Genomic DNA, 18,653 nt, shown 5'->3' on the forward strand with positions numbered 1-18,653 from the left:
CCCGGAGTTCACTCAGACTCACGTCCATCGAGTCAGTGATGCCATCCAGCCATCTCATCCTCTGTCGTCCCCTTCTCCTCCTGCCCCCAATCCCTCCCAGCATCAGAGTCTTTTCCAATGAGTCAACTCTTCGCATGAGGTGGCCAAAGTACTGGAGTTTCAACTTTAGCATCATTCCTTCCAAGGAACAGCCAGGGCTGATCTCTGTTAGTAGTAACATAAATTGGTACAGCCACTCTGGAAAACAGTATGGAGATTTCTCAAAACAATAAAAATAGAACTACCTTATGATCTAGGAATTCCACTCCTGGGAAAATACTGGAAGGAAATGAAAACACTAATTCAAAAAGATACATGTATCCCAATGTTCATAGCAACACTGTTTATAACAGCCGAGATATGGAAGAAACCTAAGTGTCCATCAGTAGGTGAATGGATAAAGATGTGGTACATAGATACAATGGAATACTACTCAGCCATAAAAAGAATCAAGTTTTGCCATTTGCAACAATGTGGATGGACCTAGAGGACATTTTGCTTAGTGAAATAAGTCAGACACAGACAAACATCATATGATATCACTTATATGTGGAATCTAAAAAATAAAATGATTGAATATAACAAAACAGAAACAGACTCACAAATATAGAGTATAAATTAGTGGTTACCAATGGGGAGAGAGAAGAGGGTAGGGCAAGACAAGGATAGGGGTTAAGAGATACAAACTACTATATATCAAATAAGTAAACTTCAAGGGTATATTGTACAGCACAGGGGAATATAACCATTATTTTGTAATAGCTTAAAATAAAATAAAACCAGGAAAAAATTCAGATTTTTAAAAGTCTTTTCACCAAAATATTTGTTCTCAGTCAACTCACTGGTGGATTTACAAGTAATCCCCATCTGGTGCAAAGGAGACATGGTTAAGCACATTTCCTTTTAGAACTTAGAGAGAGAGAGAAAGAGGGAGATAAGTGAGAGAATAAGAATGAAGGTAAATTAGATAGAAAAGGAAATTCTTTTTTAAAAAATTTATTTAATTGAAGTATAGTTGATTTGCATGTTGTGTTAGTTTCTGCTGTATAGCTAAGTGATTCAATTCCACATTCTTTTCCATTATGGTTTATCACAGGATATTGAATACAGCTCACTGTCCTATACAGTAAGACCTTGTTGTTTATTCATTCTATATATAATAATTTACATCTGCTAATCCCAAATTCCTAATCCATCCACCCCCTATTCCTCTTTGGGGTCTGTTCTCTATGTCTGTGAGTCTGTTTCTGCTTCATAGATAGACTGATTTGTGTCATATTTTAGATTCCACATATGTGTGTGAGTGCTCAGTTGCTCAGTTTGTCCAACTCTTTGTGACCCCATAGACTGTAGACTGCCAGGCTACTCTATATATGGCAGTATATACAGGCAAGAATACCGGAGTGAGCTGCCCTTTCCTCCTCCAGGGCGTCTTCCTGACCTAGGGATCGAACCCTTATCTCCCACATTGGTGGGTGGATTCTTTACTACTGAACCACATGGGAAGCCCAGATTCCACCTATAAGTGCTTCCAGATGATATTTGTTTTCTGACTTACTTCACTTAGTATGATACGCTCCAGGTCCATTCATGTTGCTACAAATGGTATTGCTGCTGCTGCTGCTAAGTCGCGTCAGTCGTGTCCGACTCTGTGCGACCCCATAGACGGCAGCCCACCAGGCTCCCCCATCCCTGGGATTCTCCAGGCAAGAACACTGGAGTGGGTTGCCATTTCCTTCTCCAATGCAGGAAAGGGAAAAGTGAAAGTGAAGTCACTCAGTAGTGTCCGACTCTCTGCGACCCCATGGACTGCAGCCCACCAGGCTCCTCCATCCATGGGATTTTCCAGGCAAGAGTGCTGGAGTGGGGTGCCATTGCCTTCTCCACAAATGGTATTAGTTCGTTCTTTTTTATGGCTGAGTAATATTCCATTGTATATATGTGGGCTTCCCCATGGCTCAGTGGTAAAGAATCTGTCTGTGATGCAGGAGACCCAGGAGATTCGGGTTCTATCCCTGGGTCAGGAAGACACCCTGGAGGAGGAAATGGCAACCCACTCCAGTATTCTTGGCTGGAAAATCCCATGGACAGAGGAGCCTGGAGGGCTACAGTCCATGGGGTCACAAAGAGTCGGTTGCGACCAAGCAACTAAGCACACATGCGTGCAATATTCCATTGTATCTGTATACCGCATCTTCTTTATCCATTCATCTGTCAATGGACATGTAGGTTGTCTCCATGTCTTGTGAGTAATGCTACTATGAACATAGGGTGCCTGTATCTTTTCAGACTTTTGTCTGGATATATCCCCAGGAGTGGCATTGCTGGATCATATGGCAACTCTATTTTTAGTTTTTTGAGGAACCTCCAGACTGTTTTCCGTAGGGGCTGCACCAATTTACATTCGCAGCAGCAGTGTAGGAAGGTTCCTTTTTCCTCCACATCCTCTCCAGCATTTGTTATTTGTATATTTTAATGATGATCATTCCAACCCATGTGAGGTGATACCTCAGTGTAAATTTGATTTGCACTGAAAAGGAAATCTTTAAAGCTTTCTGGAAATAAGAAGACTAGAGCTTTGCCTTACTGCCTGCTGCTTCACAATTACTCAAACTCTATAAAGAGTTCCATTTCCACTCTGACAACATTTTTCAATTGCACCCAAGTTCGGAACTTTTAAACTTGGAAATTACTTCAGATATCATGTCTGTCATCCTTTTTATTTCTGCAGATGAGAAATGGGAGGTCTGGTTGGCCAGTCAGTCAACATGCATTTATTGAGTACCTGCTAACTGCCACTCCAGCAGCAGGTTGAGGGGCATCACACAGGGTCCCGCAGTGGGAGGCAGACTCAGAACCTTGATGACTATTAACGTTCCTTCTAGTTCTCAGGGGCAGGGCAGGAGAGTCAACATTATTGTTTTTAAAATAATTTTGTTTATTTATTTATTTTTGGCTGCACTGGGACTCTTTTACTGCCTGGGCTTTCTCTACTTGCTGCGAACGGGGACTACTCTTTGTTGACGTGCATGGGCTTCTCCTTGCAGTGGCTTCTCCTGTTGAGAAGCACAAGCTCTAGGGCACAGGAGCTTCAGTAGTTATGGCTCGCAGGCTCCAGAGCACAGGATCAGTGGTTGTGGCATATGGGCTTAGTGGGAGCTTCCTGTGTCCCCTGCCTTAGCAGGCAGTTTCCTGTCTACTGTACCACAAGGGAAGTAGAAAGGACCATGGAGATGAATCCAATACTTTCTAGGACTACAAACAGGTAGATTGGACAATCTCTGCCTAATATTCTTGCCTCAGTGCTCAGTGGTGATATACACGAGTGTGTGATGACTTCCACAAGGCTCCCAACCTAGTATCAGAACCATTCAGTTCAGTTCAGTCGCTCAGTCACGTCTGACTCTTTGTGGCCCCATGAACCGCAGCACGCCAGGCCTCCCTTGTCCATCACCAACCCCCGGAGTTTACCCAAACCCATGTCCATTGAGTCGGTGATGCCATCCAATCATCTCATCCTCTGTCGTCCTCTTCTCCTCCTGCCCTCAATCTTTCCCAGCATCAGGGTCTTTTCTAGTGAGTCAGCTCTTCGCATCAGGTGACCAAAGTACTGGAGTTTTAGCTTCAACATCAGAACTATAGGAAATATTAATCTTGCGCACAACATACTGCCTCTCTTCTGCAGCTGGCAATCTCCCCTCAGGTTCATACACCTTATACTGTTTACAGGTCACGGGTCCTTCCATGATCTCTTTTGCTGCTGGCAACTCCATGAAGCCCATCCCCTGCATGGGCTTGTGCAGAACCGAGGGAGAGCTACAGTGTGTTTCAAGACCAATGTCATGATCATATGCTTATGCCATTTGCAAAAGATAACTTCTGTAAAGAGGAAATGATTTCAGATCTTAACGTAAGAAGAGCCTTCACAGTTTTGGTATGGGATTTGTCTCCATTCTCATCAGCATTTACTGTCTGTGGGTTAGTTAACGTAGGGCTGGTGAGCAAACTCAATTTCTTCTGGTGTATTTTACAACTTTGAGTCAAAGTTTTGAATCAGTACGATTCTCCACAACCTTTCCATGCATGTAGTTTTCCTTAATAAAAATACAATTGAAAGGTTACAATAACACATGGAAGAGAATTATGAAAATAAACTTCCTACTATTACAGGTAGTGATATCATTGCCCTTTGTAGGAAGGAGTCTTAGAAATTCAATTGTTCTCTCATATAGAAATAAATACAAAAAATAAGTATAGATTTAACTTAAATTTTACAAAATCTGGCAGGTCAATAATTTCTCGCCTCTCTCCTTTCTGAGAGAGGGTAAAAGGTCAGTTGGCAGTTTGTATTTTCAAAAGTGCTTATAACAACAGGCTTTCCCCAAAGTTTCTCGTGAAGTATCATCTAAACTTGTGGCCTAGGGTTTCAAATCTAATCTTAAACAAGGCAAATCAAAGTATTTGTGGCTTGTGTTTTACACCCACCAATCCTAGTGCAGACTGTGCTGTGATTACGGCATGTGTTAGTCCCACCCACAGCCTTGTTGATGCCCCCCTCTTGACTTCTGGCTCTCAGTGGTAGACCCTTGAGAAGTAGTGAGGGCAGAAGTTAGGAGGGTGTGCTCTGGGTTCAGGTTGCCCCAGCCTGAATCCTTACTCCTCTTTATTGCCTTTTATAGAGGTGGGAATGAAGGCTCAGACAAGGAACACAGTCAGTAATAACCCAGACAATTGTGAGGATTAGAGGAAACCAAGTTGCTGCTGCTGCTGCTGCTAAGTCGCGTCAGTCGTGTCCGACTCTGTGCGACCCCATAGACGGCAGCCCAGCAGGTTCCCCCGTCCCTGGGATTCTTGGTATACTCTAAATGTCATGTTTGATAATAGAATTGGTAAAAAAAAAAAAAAAAGTAGGAGTTATTCTTATTCCTTGACATCTTGTTTCTCCATCTTTGTCATATTCCTTCTGAGCTCTGCTTTCTATTGGCCAAGACAATAGCTAACTACTCCTCCAAACTAAACGCCCACTGAGAGGAAGCCAAGATGAGCTTGGGCCTCTCCCCATCTCTGCTTGGAGCTTACATATATTTAAGGCCACAGGGGTCACTAGTAGCCAAGTCTCTATATTTAATACCAAGAGTGAGTAGCTAGTATTTAGATAGTGAGCATTATCTGTTAAGCACTGTTCTAAATCTATTATGTGTGTGTATATATATATATTTGCTTTTATTTTTATTATTATTTTAATATAAATTTATTTATTTTCATTGGAGGCTAATTTCTTTACAATATTGTATTGGTTTTGCCATACATCAACATGAATCTGCCACGGGTGTACACCCCCTCCCATCTCCCTTCCCCTACCATCTCTCTGGGTCATCTCAGTGCACCAGCCCTGATTGTCACAACCACCCTGTGTGCTGTGCTTAGTCACCCAGTTGTGTCTGACTCTTTGCGACCCCATGGACTGTAGCCCACCAGGCTCTTCTGTCCATGGGGATTCTCCAGGCAAGAATACTGAAGTGGGTTGCCATTTCCTTCTCCAGGGGATCTTCCCAACCCAGGGATCGAACCCAGGTCTTCCCCATTGCAGGTAGATTCTTTACCATCTGAGCCAGCAGGGAAGCCCCACAACCACCCTAAGATGCTATTATTTTTATGCCCATTGTATAGATGAGGCTAGTGCAGTTGGACTGCCCACATAAAACACACTCCATTAAGTAGCCTCCTAATTCCGTCCACATCTATTGGCTGCTGTGGCTTAGCCACCTCCTTTGCAGTAAAATCAAGGGTGAAGGTGATTTTATCTCCCCTTACTTCACCAGATAAAGAGCAGTTATTTTCTCCATTTACTGCTGAGTGACTTGAGGCCTCTCAAAGAAGTCAGCCAGTTCTTTTCTTGTCAGATCATCACCGTCTATGGGGTCGCACAGACTGATATGATTTAGCAGTAGCAGCAGCAGCATCGTGCTCGGGGGCAATGTTCTCGCCTCTACTCTCTGTACCCTCTGCCAAGTGCAACTGCTTATGTACACGAAGTGTGGAGGCTAAGAACATGATTTTGAAATAGGAATCTCAAGATTTTAATCTAAGTTTGTTGCATATTGGCTCTGTGACCTCTCTTAGATTCTGTTTCTTTTTTTATGAAATGATAGTAACTGAATCTGTGACACAGAGTCTTGTGCGGATTAAATGAGCACTATTGTAGCAAATGCTTCCCTGGTGGCTCAGTGTAAAGCATCTGCTTGCAGTGCAGGAGATGTGGGTTTGATCCTTGGGTCAGGAAGATCCCCTGGAGGAGGAAATGGAAACCCACTCCAGCATTCTTGCCTGGAAAATCCCATGGACAGAGGAACCTGGTGGGCTACAATGCATGGGGTCTCAAAGAATCGGATACAACTGAACACACTCACATGCACAGTTATAGCAAGTGTTCATTAAATGGTTACTATAATTGTAATCATTATATTATTACACAGCCAGCTTATGCTGACTCTCTTAAGAAAACCCAGTAGATCAAAAACAACTAGGTCAAAAACTGCAAATGTATTTGCTTTTCTATTCTTTGGGCAATAGGCTCTGGGGTTCAGGCAAGTTAGTCTTTTATTTTATACCTGCCGTGTTTAATTCTTTGGATGTATCTTTAGAGACAGGTCCTCGAAGGTACATAAGCTTCTCTTGAGAGGAATCAGCATACAGGGGTACCGTTGCAAGGTGATGGTTGTACTCAGTTGAATAAGACTTTTTCTACTCCATTCTGCTCTCCACTGCACCAACCCTGGGGGAACCAGAGATATTACAGACTCATAGAAGAAGAGAGCAACAGGAGGGAAATACTAGAGCTACATCCATCCTCAGCCAACCTGGCCATTCCTTTCCTGAGATCTGAATGTGAAAGGGCAGTGAAGTTCTGATTCTTACGAGGCCCACATATTCCTTGGAGATGGGAAGTACAGAGGCCTGAGTCAATCTGACTCCTAGTTCATGGTACATTCACATTATTAATTTGTGCAAAATGCCTTTCTTGTTTTGTTTATTTATGCCTTTTGGTCTCCATTCTCCACTCTCAGTCCTCTGCATAGAAAACTGTTTTAATGGGTTCCATATGTGTTTTTTTTTGTTGTGTATGTCCTGGCCTGGGAAACTTTGTACTACGGTTTTTGCATGTATTTTCCCTGAATGTAAATGGCTCTGTATTAAGTTGTTTTTATTCTTACTTTTCACTGAGGATTGTTGTTAAGGTTTGTTTGTGTTGCTCTGTGCTCTGGTGCTCTTAGTCACTGCAGTCAGAAGCAAGGAGTCTAGAGTTTTTACTCTTAAAAACTGAGACTCTGTTAGGACCTAGGAGTGAAAGCTGTTCTCTGTCTCATGTTTCCTTCTTTCTTTCTTTCTTTCCTTCTTTTTTTGAAGTATTATTGACCTCTGTTAGTTTCAGGTACATAACGTAGTGATTCAGTGATATTTCTATACATTTCAAAATGATCACTGGTGGGTTTAGTTACCATCTGTCACTGTACAAAGATATGACAGTATTATTGCCTATATTCCCCCCACTGTGTATTTCTTCCCCATGACTCGTTTGGTAACTGGAAGTTTGTACCTTTTACTCTCCCTCATCTATTTCACTCATCCCCTTCCCTCTTCCCCACTGGCAACCACCTGTTCTGTCTCTGTATCTGTGTGTCTGTTCCGTTTTGTTATGTTTGTTCATTTGCTCTGTTTTTTAGGTTCCATATATAAGTAAGATCATATGGTATTTATCTTTCTCTTATTTTACTTATCCAAGGCACAGATGAACTACAAGTATGTTTGAAGAGAGTTTTCTGCAAAAAAAAAAAAAAAGCTCTTTTATAGTTGTATCCCATTAAATCAGGTTTTTTTGAATAGTCAGCTACAAATATGTTCAGTGTTACATGCACACAGATGAGTTGGGCACTTGTGATATGCAAGATTCTGACCTCTAAAGGGTTTGGGAATCAGTAATATAATAAACAATGGAGAAGGCAATGGCACCCCACTCCAGTACTCTTGCCTGGAAAATCCCATGGATGGGGGAGCCTGGTAGGCTGCAGTCCATGGGGTCGCTAAGAGTCGGACACGACTGAGTGACTTCACTTTCACTTTTCCCTTTCACGCATTGGAGAAGGAAATGGCGGCCCACTCCAGTGTTCTTGCCTAGAGAATCCCAGGGACGGGGGAGCCTGGTGGGCTTCCATCTATGGGGTCGCACAGAGTCGGACATGACTGAAGCGACTTAGCAGCAGCAATATAATAAACAAACGGCTCTGTAGAATCAGGCTGTTCTGGGAGCTACAGAAAATGAGGACATGGCAGTTCAGAACAGAGAGAGAACTTTAAGGACTTTAGGAGAAAGAAGAGGGAGGATTTGAGTTGAAACTTTAAAAAATAAGCATAAGCTGGGACTTCCTTGGTGGTCCAGAGGTTAAGACTCTGCTTTCCAATCAGGGGGCATGGGTTCAATCCCTAGTCAGGGAACTAAGTTCCCACATGCCATGGGGTGAGGCCAGATTAAAAAAAAAACAAAACCATGTTGTTATTGTTGTTGTTGCTCAGTTGTGTCCAATTCTTTTGTGACCCCATGGACTGTAGTCCGCCAGGTTCCTCTGTCCATGGAATTTCCCAGGCAAGAATAGTGGAGTGGGTTGCCATTTCCTTCTCCAGGGGATATTCCCCACCCAGGGATTGAATCTGCATCTTGTGCATTGCAAGTGGGTTCTTTACCACTGAGCCACCAGGAAAGCTAAAAAGGCATAAGATTATGTTAAATATAAGATTTTGATAGTGCAAAAGACATTTTAGCTGGGGAAAATAAGTTGAAAAAGTAATGCAAGTTACAAAGTGCAGGGGTACAGCTGGAGGGTGGAAACAGAAAAGTAAAATTTTTTCCCCTTTGTCTCTCTCCTAGTCCCTCTCCCTCCCTCCTTTGTTTTCTTCTTCCTCCCCCGCCCACACCACCCCCCACCGCCACTTTTTTTTTTGGCCTGAAGCAAAAGAGTAGTTTATCAGCTCAAGTGGTTAATGGCTTGCTTAGGTAGTCTGTAATGTGGAACCTGCTGCTTACTCTCCACTAGATATAATAGATTTCTTGTTTTTATCAAATAGGAAAGTGAAGAGGCAGTGGTAGGGATTTCAATTTAAGGAAATCAAAAGATGTGTTCATTCTGATGTGTGGAAGAAAGGAAGACGTGTTCATGTCTTGCATTTTTGAAGTGGCAGTTTTCTAGACTCCACATATATGTGTTAATAAACAATATTTATTTTTCTATTTTTGATTTGCTTCTGTCGATCCATGCACATCTCTGCAAATGGCATAGTTTTGTTCCGTCTTATGGCTGAGTAATTTTCCATTGTATATGTATGTACCACATCATGTATATACATACAGCTGATTCACTTCGCTTTACAGCAGAAACTAACGCAACATTGGAATGCAACTATGCCCCAATAAAAAAGTGGAAATTTTTATATTTTGACCCCATGCTTCTGAATCTAATATGTTCACCTACGATTTTATTTTGTATATTTTATAAAAATAAAAAAGAAACATCCAAGTTCTTTTACGTACTCATTGTCACATTACAGAACACTTATGCTGTAACTATGCAAGGTTTTTCAGGGTCTACTTGATGGGTTTACTGTGCTTTTACATTTTTCCTTCAACCTGACTTAAACGAAAATTTTAGAGGCATTTACATTCCTTATGATCAACGGTGAAGCTCTGTGATTTGTATGAATGAACTCTAGACCTGAAATGTTCCTGTTCGCCATACTGATCTCGCCACTTTCCTAACCATATTCCTCATGCATTAATTCTGGTCTTAGTTTGTCTCAGGTGAAACATCTGACATCCAGAGCTATGTCTTGATGTCAGCTCAGACAGTTGCCTGTCATCTGTGAGAGAGCCCTAGGTCGATCTGAGTTGTTTAGGGAACTTGATGGGGATGGAGTTCATGCCATGGAAACGATCTCTAAACTTCAGGTCAACAATAGAATTTTGAAATCAGCAAACTAAAATCCAAGTTCAAACAGGAGTGTATTTGTCTTAACCATCGATTCAGCAGGGATCTCTTAGTCTCTCTCTCTTTTTTTTAACTGGTTATTTTATATTGGAGGAGAGCCGATTAACAATGTTGTGATAGTTTAGGTGGACAGCAAAGGGACCCAGCCATACATATACGTGTATCCATTCTCCCCAAACACCCCTCCCTTCCAGGCTGCATATAACACTGAGGTGAGTTCCAGTGATTTACAGTAGGACTTTGTTGGTTATACGTTTTAAACATAGCAGTGTGTACATGTTGAAAGGATCTCTTCGTCTTATTCTGTGTTTCCTTTTTGCCCCCAGAGCATTTTATCAAGGCCCTGCCAGAATACCACGTGGTGGCTCCTGTCCGAGTCGACGCGAGCGGGCGTTTTCTGTCTTACGGCTTGCACCATTCTGTCTCCAATGGCAGGAGAAAGAGAGATTTGGATGATCCAGAGGGCCGAGTGTACTATAGAATTTCACACCATGAGAAGGACTTGTTCTTTAACCTGACGGTCAATCAGGGATTACTTTCCAAAAACTACATCGTGGAGAGGAGATACGGGAATCTCTCCCATGTGAAGATGGAGGCTTCCTCGGGGCCCCCCTGCCATCTCAGGGGCACAGTTCTGCAGCAGGGCACCAGGGTCGGGACTGCAGCCCTCAGCACCTGCCATGGACTGGTGAGTCCTCTTTCTTCTCTGCCCTCAGTCCCTGGCTGTCATGTCCTGGAGAACCCACTGTAGACAGATTCACACACACATTCAACACATATGAGTTGAGCACTTGTGATATGCATGATCCAGGTTCCCAAACAGGCTGGAGAGAAAGTGCATACAATTAAAAGTCAATCCATCTGGATGGAATGGAGAGAATAACGGAATTGAGGGTCCAGGGAGAAGTTCAACCAAGAATATCAGAGCAAGAAGTGGTGGTGGATCAGAGTTGAGTCTTCAACCTCTGGGGCAGCTCTGAGGGTGTTGGTGACTGGTTGACTGGCTAGCCCCTTTGGAGTTAGGAAAACCTGGACCTGCACTGGGTGTGAGGCATATAGTAAGGATGGTGAGGGACTTCCCTAGTGGTCCAGTGGTTAAGAATTCGAGCTCCCAGTGCAGGGGGCCCAGGTTTGATCACTGCTCAGGGAACTAAGATCTTGTATATCTTTTGGCACAGCCAGAAAAAAAAAAAGATGGTGAGCTGCTATGAGCTCATTGTTGATTCTCAGTTCAGTTCAGTTCAGTTGCTCAGTCATGTCTAACTCTTTGCGACCCCATGGACTGTAGCATGCCAGGCCTCCCTGTCCATCACCAACTCCTGGAGTTTACTCAAACTTATGTGCATTGAGTCGGTGATGCCATCCAACCATCTCATCTTCTGTCATCCCCTTCTCCCGCCTTCAATCTTTCCCAGCATCAGGTGGCCAAATTATTGGAGTTTCAGCTTCAGCATTGCTCCTTCTAATGAATATTCAGGACTGATTTCCTTTAGGATGGATTGGTTGGATCTCCTTGCTGTCCAAGGGACTCTCAAGAATCTTTGCCAACACCACAGTTCAAAAGCATCAAGCATCAATTCTGGCTAGTTTATAGTCAGACTGCACACGGACCCTTGGGCTGTGCCTCTGCTTTCTCCTCTGTGGAACGGAGATGATAATAGCCCCCAACTCACAAAGCAGGGGTTGGTAAACTACGGCCCATGGGCCAAACCTAGGCCACCTTTTGTTTTTATAAATAAAGTTTTATTGAAACACAGATATGCCCATGCTTTTGACTTACAACAGCAGAGCTGAGTGGTCAGGATAGGGACTGTGTGGGACTATGAGGCCCCAAATATTTGCTGTCTGTGCTTTGCAAGAAAAGTATGTTAATCTCTGTAATACAGGACTGTGAGTATTAAATGCATTTGTATATATAAATATATATATATATAAATCTTAGAAGAGTATCTGGTAAATAATGGACATAATGAATATTGGCTGCTATTATTATTTATGTTTCTAATATACCAAGCACCTGAATGTGTGGTTTATAAGCTTATTGTCCTCTTTACAGCATTACCCACCTCACCACCATTTTGGTTATGTTTTAACAGATGATGAAGTTTGGAGATGTTGAATATCTTTATTGTGCTGTTTTTAATTTTAGCCTACGTCTTTCAGGTGTTCTGTGCTACATCTCAAAATGTGACCAAGTTTGTTTTTCAAAATTTAAACTTTAAAAAAAAAGTGGCCCCTTTGTTCCCCTGTACTTCTAGCAGTGACAGCAGTGACTGCCCCTCTGGCAGCGGCCTGGCAAACAGTGCCTAAGAATGATGTTGAGGTTTTTGTCACACTGGAGTAGGAGTCAGGGGTCAGTACCAATCAAGTGTGCTTAGGGCCTGAATGCAGGAGGAGAGGTGCTGGAGTCCTGGAGCCAGTTGTTGGCAGAGCCTAGGGCATCTGCCTTGGCACTGTGCCAGAACTGGTTTTTGCATAAACTCCTGAGTGGCATTCGCATTCCTACAGGAGGCGCTCATTTCAGATTTTCCATCCTTACTGCCTGTTTCTTGGGAATCTTGTTCTTCATAATTTAAGTTTGTTTATCCTGTACCTGTTTGAGTTGGCTTTGCTAGAAAACTGTGGGAAGATTAACATAAAACATTGTTGTTGTTTAGTCATTAAGTCATGCCCAATTCTTTTGGGACCCCATGGACTGTAGTTGACCAGGTTCCTCTGTGCGTGGGATTTCCCAGGTGAAAATACTGGAGAGAGTTTCCATTTCTGTCACCAGGGGATCTTCCTGACCCAGGGATTGAAACTGCATCTCCTGCGTTGGCAGGTGGATTCTTTAGCACTGAGCCATCTGGGAAACCCCATAAAACACTGCATCAGTGTAAATGTCTTGAGAAAGTTCAACTTTCTGAAGGACCTCTGGGGATGAATTGTTTTGTACAGAAAGTAGAAAGTCTTGCTTTGCCGTTTTTTAGTATATCTAGATTTTCATATATAGCTGTGTATCATTTCCCCTTAATTGGATCATAAACAGCACAATAAATTATGCCCTCTTCGTCTCCCTAGGCCTCATTCATTGCTCGGGTGAACTGCAGGATATCTCCTGGCTTCGTGGTCCTCATCTTCTCAGTTTCCTCTAGGTTCATATGATGTTTTCCCTGTGCTCCCTGCTCTCATTTCTATGACACAACCCTGGAAGCCTCAGTGTCACCTGATCTTCCCAGAGTAACAGAAGAAAGAGCCTTTGTTCTAGGAAGACAGGCGCATAAGAGTGAAGTGATCCACAAGACAAGCATGCAAAGGCCACACTGCTCCAGGAAATACTCGTGTGGAACCCACACATAGCAATTAACCATTCCTAAACCATTATTGTGCTCATGAAATTTTAGAAAGTTTAAATACCATTGCCTTTCTGTGCCCTAGAGCCGTTTGGTCTATGACCTCACAGAATCAGTATCACCTGAGATTTCTCCGCTTCACACCCACTGCATCAGAATCTCTGTGGGAGGGCAGAAACCTATATGAGTGTGTTTTAACAACTTTGTGTGTGTATGTGTGGGGGTGTGTGTGTGTGTGTTTTTGTGCTCAGTTGCTCAGTTTGTCCCACTCTTTTGTGACCCCATGGACTGTAGCCCACCAGTCTCCTCTGTCCATGGGACTTTTCAGGCATGAACACTGGAGTGAGTTGCCTTTTTCTCCTCCAGGGGAGCTTCCCGACCTGGGAATCCTGCATTGGCAGGTGGATTCTTTACCTCTTAAGCCACTGGGGAAGCCCTTGAAGCTTTATTGAGATATAATTCACATACTTAGAATTTACCACTTAATGTGTATAATCCAATGACTTTAAATATATTCACAGGGTTGTGCAGTCATCACTACAATCAATCTTAGAACATTCTCATTAGCCCCCAAAGAAACTGTTAGCAGTCATTCTCCAATCCTCCCATCTCCATGGGAACCATGGATCTACTTTTGATCTCTGTTATCTGCTTTATTGAATAATTGATTTATTTGGCTGTGCTGGGTCTTCATTGCAGCTCATGGGCTTCTTCAGTTGCCGCGCGTAGGCTTACTTGCCCTGCAGCTTGTGGGACCTCAGTTTTCTGACCAGGGATCCCACATCTCCTGCATTGGAAGGTGGATTCTTAATCACTGGACCACCAGTGAAATACCTGAAATTTTGATTTAATGAACTCTTCAGGAGACTCTGATGCTCACTAAAGTATGAGTGAGCTAGGCAGTCACTGCTGGGCTACGGCAGTCATTCTTAACCCAGGCGGATCATTAGGATCAATTAAGGAGCTTTTTTTTTTGGATTGAAGTATAATTGATTTACAATACTGTGTTAGTTTCAGGTGTCCGGCAGAATGATTCTGTTTTATATATGTATATTTTTCAGATTATTTTTTGTTTAGATTCTTACAAGGTATTAAATATAGTTCCCTGTGCTATATAGTAAATAATTAAGAAGCTTTAAAAAATTACCTATGCCCAATCCCATCTCCCAGATTCTCTGATTTGACTAGTCAGAGGAGAGTGGGGCCCAGATCAGTGTTTTTAAAAGCTCTTTAGGAGAATCTGATGTACCTTAGGTGTTGCCAACCACTGAATTAGTGTGAGTGGGTGTTAATTAGCAGTACTAGCCAATATTGCTGTAAAGTAGCTGCTCTCCCCAGGATTCTAGTGTGCAGCCAGGATTGAGAACCATTGCCTTCAATTGCTCCCTAATTTCGCCTTGTTTTCTCGAGAGGAAATTGTATATAGTTTAGAATTAAACTTGGGAATAGAAGAGGAGCTTTGCAATTTCTAATGGCCCCAGGGAGCTATGAGAACCACCATGTGGGTCTTTTCAGATTCAGATTCATGTTAAACACATGAGCGCAAAGAAGCAATGTGAACTCATAGACTTATGTGGCGGCTAAGGTGATGGGAAATTTGAGATTCAAATCATTGAATGAGTTTTCCAGGAGAACCAATCCACTGGGATTGTTTAAGAGCTTTTGACACATAATCGGACAATTAGTGGATGGTTATAAAAAAAAAAGGCACCAAAAGCCAAAGGAGTTTCTTTGGTGGGCACACAAGCTGGCTGGCTTCGGGTTCAGTTGCTTATGCACCATTGTTCAACAACACTCACCTACGGTGGATCTAGTCAAAAGTTAGTGGTTGGACTTGTGTCTGATTTTTTTGACCAGTTGTCTGGGGGCTGATCTCCAGGGTATTTCTCTTCCCTTTCACCTAGGGATGACCCCACACTCAAATTCGCAGGATGACCGGCTTAGGATCTGCCAGCTCTAAGCCTCCCCGCACTCCTGAGGACAGAGGTGGCATTTGGGAAGGCTTTCTGATGCAGGAAACCCTCTTTTGTGGAGCAGGACATCTGCTTCTCATTCTTATGGCTCAGGGCTGGCTTATTCTTTGCTTCAGATGTGGTAATCCTAATGTTAGGGGCTGTGTTCCCTTGGAGTTGTCTATAATTTGAGGTTCCTTTAGTCTGCCTTAGAGAAGACTCAGCTGGTTGCAAACTGAAGCCCCAAGAAAGGTCACTCATGACAAGATGGAGATGACCTCCTTCCTGCAGTTAGTATCTTCTCACACGACCCTGGTGCCCATCCTCTCGGAGGCTGCTTGCAGACCAGGTCAGCCCACGTCCTGACTCAGCGACTTTCCCTCTGTCGTCTTCCCCATTTTCACCCTCTATTTACCCTCAACGCTTGTCTAACTTTGAAGTTATGGAACTTGTTTCATTTGAACAGTTTAGTTGATTTGTTTAATTCTGTGTTCTTTGGTGGAGAAACTGTATTCTTTAATCAATTAGATTAGGAATTCATCCTCAATGGGAGGTGTTACCTGTGAGAACCTTGGGGTGGTTTTGGATTTGCAGTTGCCAAGGGTGGTTCAAACAGTAAAGAGTCTGCCTTCAATTCCGGTGACCTGGGTTTGATCCTTGGGTCGGGAAGATCCCCTGGAGAAGGAAATGGCAACTCACTCCAGTATTCTTGCCTGGAGAATCCCATGGATGGAGGAGCCTCCAGGCTATAGTCTATGAGGTCACAAAGAATCGGCTACCACTGAGCGACTTCACTTTGCAACTTTGCAACTTTGCAAGTGCCCTACAGGATTCGTTGCAGGCTTCTTTGTTGTTCATCTTTCAGTTTAGTTTTCTGGACTGGGAGGACAGTGCAGAGTGTTAGGCTCCACACTTATGCATGATGCAGGATTGGGATTCTGTCTCTTCATGGGGTACCCCACTTCCATCAAGGGCTTGAGCTAGGCACCATGATCTGGACTGCATACTGGAGTCAGTAAACAAATACTTTTGATTTTTATTCACAGTCAGGTACAGTATTTCTCAGTTCTTTATTAAGGTGAAAACAGTTCTTGGCTCCATCTTAAACCCTAGCCTCAACTCCAGCCCCTGCTAGAGAGTTAAATGCTGATTTCTAATCTGAATAATAGGGTTATTCAGCTTCAACTCCCAGTTAACTCTCTTTCCCTTTCCATTTGGACATATTGAGATTTTCTGTCTTGTTTTGACCTCAACTATGAATTAAAATTATGAGAAGGTATTATTTTTAGTTTTTTTAAAGTTAAGCTTTTTATCTTGAGGTAGTTGTAGATTCATTTGGTGTTATAAGAACCACTACAGAGAATATTAAAAAGCAGAGACATTACTTTGCCAACAAAGGTCCATCTAGTCAAGGCTGTGCTTTTTCCAGTAGTCATGTATGGATGTGAGAATTGGACTGTAAACAAAGCTGAGTGCTGAAGAACTGATGGTTTTGAACTGTGGTGTTGGAGAATACTCTTGAGAGTCCCTTGAAGAAGATCAGTCCTAAGTGTTCATTGGAAGGACTGATGTTGAAGCTGAAACTCCAATACTTGGGCCACCTGATGCACAGAGCTGACTCATTTGAAAAGACCCTGATGCTGGGAAAGATTGAGGGCAGGAGGATAAGGGTATGACAGAGAATGAGATGGTTGGATAGCATCACTGACTCAATGGACATGAGTTTGAGTAGACTCCGGGAGTTGGTGATGGACAGGGAGGCCTGGCACGCTGTGGTCCATGGGGTTGCAAAGAGTTGGACACGACTGAGTAACTGAACTGAAATGAACTGACAGAGAAGTCCCATGTACCCTTTCCCCACTCCCCTGCCGCTGCCCACCACCAACGGTAACATCTTGCAAAATTACTATCCAGTATCACAGACAGGATTGGCAAGTCAAGATGCCCGGGATTATCATCACAACTATCACTCACGTTGCTGTTTCAGACACACTTATTTCATTCCTGCCTCCATCCTCTCCTTAGGTTTTGAAAAGTGAAAGTAAAACTGTTCATTGCTCAGCTGTGTCTGACTCTTTGCCACCCTATGGAATTCTCCAGGCAAGGATACTGGAGTGGGTTGCCATTCACTTTTCCAGGGCATCTTCCTGACCCAAGGATTGAACCTGAGTCTCCTATACTTCAGGTAGATTCTTTACTGTCTGAGCCACTAGGGAAGCCCCCCTATGTTTACATTTTATATTTAAATTCATGATCCATTTTGAGTTAATTTTTGTATAAAGTGTGAGACTTAGTTAAAGGTTCATTTTCTTTCTTTTCTTCCTTCCCTCCTTCCTTCCCTTACTCCCTCCCTTCCTCCTTCCTTCCTTTTTCCTCTTCTTCTCCCCCTACCCCACTTTCCTTACTTTCTCTCTGTTTTTCAAAGTATCATGCCCACTCTGGCCTTATTGTCTTTGCATGGACAGTTTCCTGTCTCCATAGAACACTCTTCTCTCAGTTTTCTACATAGCTGCTCCTTCTTATCTTTCAGATCCCAGCGTGTGGTCTTTCCTGACTGCGCAGTCTAAAGTCTACACTCCTCCAATATTCTATCACATTGCCTAGGTAACCCAGATAATGTAGGTAACCTACAGTACCTGATATTTTCTTCTCTTTTCTGCTTAACTTTTCTTTCCCTCACCCTGTCTTGTTCACACATGTTAAGCTATGTTTCATAATAAGCACTCAGTAAATAGTAGTTGAATGAGTGAAAGTGTTCATTTCATTATTTCATCTTTATACTGCTCCAGGTTTCTGCAGACCTTTCCAGCCTGTGGCTTCACAATGAGATTATAGATCCTTACCTACCCAGGCAATGGTTTAATGCCACTTGTTGAATTCCAGAATTCAATCTGCTTAAATGGTCCCTGTGCCCCTTCTGGTGGGTTCCCAGGGCTCTGGCTCCCCATCATGGCAAGGTGATGTTGCCTCTGCTACAAGGCCCTCCTGGGTCCATCACTCTATAAGCAATGGTGGCGTGGTGACTGCCACCATCATGTTGACTTTGGCAAGTGGATACTGTGGTCAACTTTGCTATTCTCATTCAGGCTTTTCCTTAGTTCTGCAAAACATATCAGAGTCCATACTATAATTTTTATTTATATATTTATTGGCTGTGCTGGATTGTCACTGCTTCGTTGTGCAGATTTTCTCTAGCTGCATTGAGCAGGGGCTACTCTTCATTGTGGTGGGCGGACTTGTCACTGCAGTGGCTTCTCTTCTTGGGAAGCCCAGGCTCAGTAGTTGCAGTTCTT

At 43.0% G+C, this 18,653-nt stretch overlaps 1 protein-coding gene across 1 annotated transcript in view; it reads left to right on the forward strand.

The window, feature by feature from the left end:
* ADAMTS12 (ADAM metallopeptidase with thrombospondin type 1 motif, 12) overlaps window positions 1-18,653 on the forward strand; it is a 390,158-nt gene that overhangs the window by 3,024 nt on the left and 368,481 nt on the right. The window contains exon 2 of the mRNA XM_010853830.1: window positions 10,403-10,764. Coding sequence (XP_010852132.1) covers window positions 10,403-10,764 — 362 coding nt within the window. The remainder of the gene's footprint in view (window positions 1-10,402; window positions 10,765-18,653) is intronic.

Source organism: Bison bison, unplaced genomic scaffold, assembly GCF_000754665.1.
Source record: "Bison bison bison isolate TAMUID 2011002044 unplaced genomic scaffold, Bison_UMD1.0 scf7180017864331, whole genome shotgun sequence".
Lineage (NCBI taxonomy): Eukaryota > Metazoa > Chordata > Mammalia > Artiodactyla > Bovidae > Bison > Bison bison.